This window comes from Triticum dicoccoides, chromosome 5B (genome assembly GCF_002162155.2).
Source record: "Triticum dicoccoides isolate Atlit2015 ecotype Zavitan chromosome 5B, WEW_v2.0, whole genome shotgun sequence".
Taxonomy (NCBI): Eukaryota; Viridiplantae; Streptophyta; class Magnoliopsida; order Poales; family Poaceae; genus Triticum; species Triticum dicoccoides.
The window spans coordinates 501,648,019-501,653,958 of record NC_041389.1 but is presented as its reverse complement, the minus strand read 5'-3'; the positions used below and the strand labels follow the sequence as shown (position 1 = coordinate 501,653,958).

The 5,940-nt window shown below is 43.4% G+C and overlaps 1 protein-coding gene across 1 annotated transcript in view; it reads right to left on the bottom strand.

Annotated features, from left to right (window-relative positions):
• The window catches only part of LOC119309858 (dof zinc finger protein 5-like), a 6,469-nt gene extending 860 nt beyond the window's left edge, over positions 1-5,609 (bottom strand). The window contains exon 1 of the mRNA XM_037585761.1: positions 5,376-5,609. Within this exon, the coding sequence (XP_037441658.1) occupies positions 5,376-5,609 (234 nt within the window). The remainder of the gene's footprint in view (positions 1-5,375) is intronic.
• Between the last annotated feature and the right edge of the window lie 331 nt (positions 5,610-5,940).

Genomic DNA, 5,940 nt, shown 5'->3' with positions numbered 1-5,940 from the left:
AAAGAAAATGCCACGTCGGCAGCTGACAGGCGGGCCCCGCCGATCAGATACATTGTCAATACGCGTTTATACGTGATTTAGATCTTTTTGTAACGTATAGCCCCAGACTTGGTACTGACATGTAAAAATTACCAAACTTGGTACCAATCTGCTTCCAATGCCCCAACTGTGGTACTTCTATCCAATTTACTCCATGTTTAGGGTCAATGGTTGGTAAAGCGTGACCTCAAAGTTCAAACAAGAATCTGCACATTTTCGGCGCGAAAGCACGCTACAACTCCTCCTCTGCTCGTTAGGTAGCTAGAGTAAGAGCGTCAGCGTTTTCGATCAGCGCCTGGCATTGAGATTGTGTGTCATACTTGACGTCTTGACTTGACAATTTGCCCGAGCTTATATTATATATAGTAATAATTCGACAGGTGGGGACACGTACAACCAGTCAGCCGGTCATGCATTCTACTCCCTCCGTTCGGAATTACTTATCGTAAAAATGAATGTATCTAGATGTATTTTAGTTCTAGATACATCCATTTTCAAGACAAGTAATTCCGAACGGAGGGAGTACGTGAGAAAAGGACAGCAGTCGACATGGCAACAACTAAACCTATGCGACATTTCACACTTTCGCGTCTGTACGTGAGCAGCCTACTACTGTAATAGGTCTCTTGGGTGCATAAGCTAGGACTATCCCAGCGTGCTAATTACTCTAGTAAACCATGTTTGACCGACCGATCTGGTGTCACTGGGTTGACACATTTTTGGTCAAATTGCAAGTAGGAGTTGTTTTGGGTCGTAATCTTTTTTTTTCAAATACGTGAGAGTGCATATCTTTTCATTGATAGGAAGAGAGGGACAACAGAATAGTAGGGGAGGGGAGGGGGGGTTGCAAATTCAATGCCTTGCGCACAACACACAAGGCAAGGAGCAGTATAACATCGGTGACGGGTTGCTCAGCCCGAGTACATAAAGGACCCTATGCTAGCAACGAGCTGAGTCTGCGCGCGCCTACCCTAGTCCAGGATCTAGTCTCGTCCTGGATAGATACGAAGAGTTGCGAGATGAAGGGGGTTTCGCCGTCGAGAACACACCGATTGCGCTGCCTCCAGATGGACCACGCCATGAGAATAGCCAGCGTGGCTAGGCCCAACGGATGTCACTCAGTGTCTCATTGTGTCATGGAGGGCCAACCTATCAGCCGGTATGGAGGTCGATCGTGTCGTTTAAACTGAAATTTTGGTACTTGTTACAAAGTTGTACTAAAGCAATAGCAATGATAATTAATTTGAATCAGACGACTCATGTTCATCGCATCGGTAATTATAACCTAGTTAGCCAAGTCCAAACTCGTACTACGAATCTGGTTAGAAGCTGAAGTTACCTGATCTCTTTTTCCTCACGTGCTACGTCCTTGCCAAATGCTAGATGGAGCGAGGTCCTCTGACTTATCAAGGGATGTTAGGGTAGCTACAGTAAACTAAGTTTTCTTCCTTGCAGCTAGAACAGTGTTTTGAAACAATAGTTTATCAACGGTGATTTTTATACAGTAATTCATAGTATACAGTAATACATGAATAGTGTTATCTCTCTGATTGCCTTCTCTGTTCTACACATATCTGCCACTGTAGCTGCCTAACTTGCCTCCTTAGTGTCAGAGGTCCACTTCCATGCTAGACAAGCCCCACAACTCATGTTTGTTTTAAATAAAAGCCCCACTACACTAATGTTGGAGCACTTTCGCAGTAGGGCACTCATATAATGGTCACTGGAGTTTTGGCATTGCATAAACATGATCCATTAGAGGCGGCGAATCTGCCAAAAGTGAAGGAAAAGGCAAAGTTGATGCTAAAGAAACATACTTTGGTGCATGCATGACGAGTTAAACGAGGAAGCTAGGTAATGATTGCCATGCATGCATGCATCTGTCGTCCGTCACTACACACTAGGTAAAATCGTCCAATGCCAACGAAACCTCCTGTGAGGATCGTCTCTTGGTGGTTTGATTATGGATCGTGCTTACTTTACTGCGAGCAACTTGTGTTAGTCTAGTCTCTTTATCTAGCTTTTACTTACTGGCATTCCCGCATGCATGTTCATCCATGCTGTCATGCATGTTGGGATTAGCCGGTACGAAGAACCTGGTTGGCTAGCAGGCACGAGCTTTTCTTTGCTCGTTCCGGAATGAGAAAGTAGATTATTTTTATTTTCTTAAAATGGTCAAGAAAATTGTTAAGAATAGTTTGTAAGCCACTCGTGGACGGGCTCTTTACCCCCGTCTTCTTTCTTAGAGCATCTACAGGCACACGTAATAAATCTGGTCTCTAAAACGTACACGGACACGCCCGTGGATAGTGACCGGGGGGCCTCAAATTTTGTCATTTACAATCACAAATCCTATTTTCAAAACATCAAATACATGTAAACACATGCACATCGATCATTTTAGGGGGGATGTCAATTCCAGTGTAGATGACCCCAATTGACAGTCCGTGTTGGGCCGGCGGGGTTGTTCTTACTTAGATTTCTAGTGTGGATGACATCCGTGTTGGCCCCGCGGGGTTGTTCTTACTTAATTTTCTAGTGTAGATACATCCGTGTTGGCCCCGCGAGGTTGTCGGTTTAGTCCCACCTCATCGCTCGAGGATCGTGGCTACCGGTTTAAATAGCCGTGTTGTCCAAAAGTGATAAGCATCGGTTTGCATCATTTCTGAAGGTTATTGACTGTCATTATGAATCTTCTCTGCTTGAAGATTCATAATCATTGTCAATATCCCTCACAAAAGGAGCATTGATGGCTTTCCAGCTCTTTTTTGCTTCATAGGTTGGAACAAGGGTGGCGACGGAGGTAGCAGACGTACGACGCTGACGAGCAAGTTAACATGGGTAGGTCGTAGGGGGGATTTGGTCCCTTTTTGTTGGGTGGGGCTGTCAGTTCTGACGTGGCGGACGCGTCCGGTCGTGCCCGGGCCGCCCCATGTCCGCCCCAGATTTGGGTTGGATATGAGAGGTGCCGGTCAGTCCGGGCGTTTGAGACTGGTTTGAGGCACACATTTGGGTCTTTTTTTTACGGGTCATTGATCGGGCTGTCCGCCCGATCGTTTGAGGGGATTTGACGAACCCGGTTGTAGATGCTGTTACAAGGTTATATATTTTATTTATGCAAAAATGGCATTTATATAGAGGTAAATACACCAACAGTGCTTAAACTTGCCATCGATGCTTACTTTAGTGTATGAACTTGAAAAATATGCCGAACCGGTTCTAAAACTCGGCACAAGCGTGCAAATATGATGCTAATCCCATTAGTAGACACAATATACTTATGCGGCACCGTATTTTTGTTAGCACGCACACATGGCGTGCCAGCATAACATAGGACCCACTGAACAGGATGGCCTACAATGCATATGTCTCTATGGCCTATGGGCCCCACCTGTCAGCTGAAGGGAAAATTGCAGCTAAAAGTGTATTATGAATATTATACATACAAATAAAACAACTTATTAGAAAATTTTTCAGGTAATTTCTAAAATTATTGACATATTTTTCACAAAAATCATATAAATAAAATAGTATTTTTGATTATAAAAATATTTGTATTCATAATTTTGTATGATTTAAATATAAGGCAAGAGTATATTTTTACATTTACTAAATAATTTAATGTTTTTTGCATTTTACCAATTTTTTTATTTACTAAATGTATCCCGCATGTAAATATTTTTATAAATTACATCAATATTTTTTAAATACATTATTTTATTTGCATGTGTAATATTTATAAAACTCAAATATTTGAAATTTATATTTATTACACTATGATTATAATTTACAAAGTTATAATAAAACCCAACATGTGCAAAATGGGCTGCATTGCCTGCAGTCCATTAAGACCCACAAACATGTTACTTCACAAAACAATAAGTATCGTTATCCACATTACCCACCAGGAGAAAATTTGCTGAAATGAAAAAAGAAAAATCATTGGAAGCTTCCAGAAGCTTCCAAAACCCGACTTGGGGAGCTTTTGTAAGCTTCCCAGAACCAGGAGCTTCCATGCATGCTTCAGATAGTGGGCCCACCCATGTTCAAACATACAAAAGACAGAGTATGTGTGTGCGCGCGCGCCTTTTATCGATTGCACTGTAACTCATGCAACATGGGCTGAATAGGAGTTGGGGGTAAACCGTATGTCTTATTGTCTCCTGTTGGTTGCCTCCCTGTCGATCAATGGCGATGGCTCGAGTAGCCCGGTAGTCAGCAGCCCCGCAAAGGCAATCGTCAGGCACCTGGGCACCGACGCAAATGCTCCCAGCGGGAAAGGGAGGCCGATAGGCCGATAGTCGACAACGCAATAATGCCTCTATTCAGAGGTGAGTGATCCTGCTTAGTCTGAATTGATGCCCCGACAACGCAATGTTGCAATTTGTGGCATGATATTTCACTCTATGGATTGGGGGATTATTTTAATGTTGGTTTGTAACTTGCAATGATGTAGGCAATTGGGGATTCCAGTGGTTGATCGTTCCGACTTCCGAGCAGGTTCATTAAAAAAATGAATCTCGACTCTGTTCAGGTTTTGCTTCTTCTCGATTTCTCTAACTTAACCATTTTAGTTATGAATTATTCCAAGTCATCAAATTTTCATTTTAAGTTACCAAATCTCAGATATGCGGAGGTTTTTTATTCCTTTTATCAAGTATACATGTTTAAATTTCATATATGAGGTACTTTGATCAAGTCTAAACTGTGCATATCAATGATGATTGGTTCAATCAGTTGATGATATGCTACACTGAATGTGGAATAATTAAATCACTCCCCCATGATGTTATTACATGAAGGTTTCAAGCCATGAAGACTCAAAATGAGAGCCGTCATTAACACTTTGATGGTACATTTCGTGCTTTCCAATACGAATAAGCTTTTACAACTTCTCTATGAAATAATAATATCTAGTATTTATTCTTGAGTACCATTGTCATATTTAATTTTAGTCTTTATTAAAATTATGTGCATGGACGATATAATATCGACTGTTTGACTTGCTAACTATTCTGAATTTATGGTTCTCTAGTTTAGTGCTTATAGTTGCATAATACGTATCCAAATATCTGATTGTGACTCTATGTTCTTTTAGTTAGCTTGGAGTCTGCCCCGGTCCTAATCTTTCCTTGTTCCTCCACTACTAGGATGCATGCACCCCCTACATTTGCCCCACAATCTCGCACATAAGTGTGGAATAGGATTTGCCAAGTCAGCAACACAAATAGTGTTCCCTCTGTAAACTAATATATGACGTTTTACATCACTAAAGAGAGAGTAGTCTATTACAATACATGACCCAACCCACTATAAGCATCAAGGCGAGGAGCGACTCGGGAGGCGACCAAATTGGCCGCCGCCTTGACACCACCCCTCACCCTCCTCCTCCTCGCCACCGCTAGAGAGGGCCATTGGGCCAAGCCCCAGTGGCTCCCGAGGACAGCGGCAGCGGGGCCTCCTCCGAGTACTGCGTGCTTGACACACCCGTGCGACCTGATTTGGAGTAGCAGGGCCTGTTCCGAGCGATGGGATGATTCTCTTGGTGATCTCCGATGGCAAGGCGGCATGGAAGTTTCATTGAGCGCACACTAGGCTGGGGTCTGCGGGATGCCTAAACCTACTATTTGTGTGAGGGGTCAGGAGGGGGAAACAGGTGGCTTCGACTGGGGGTTCTGTCGCCCGTCACTGGTTTTGGGAGAAGGTCTCCATCCTTGTACGGTATGGACCTAGCCCTCTCTCCGCCCGTCTACTCTTTCTTGTTGTCGTTCACTCATATCCGACGAGTTTCCGACCGGGCTTGTCCGGTTCCTTCAGATTTGGACATCTGTTGGACAAGTCGTCCATCGAAGGTGTCACCCTGAGCGGTGGGTTCACTGGTTCAATGCCTCAAGGTTCGAA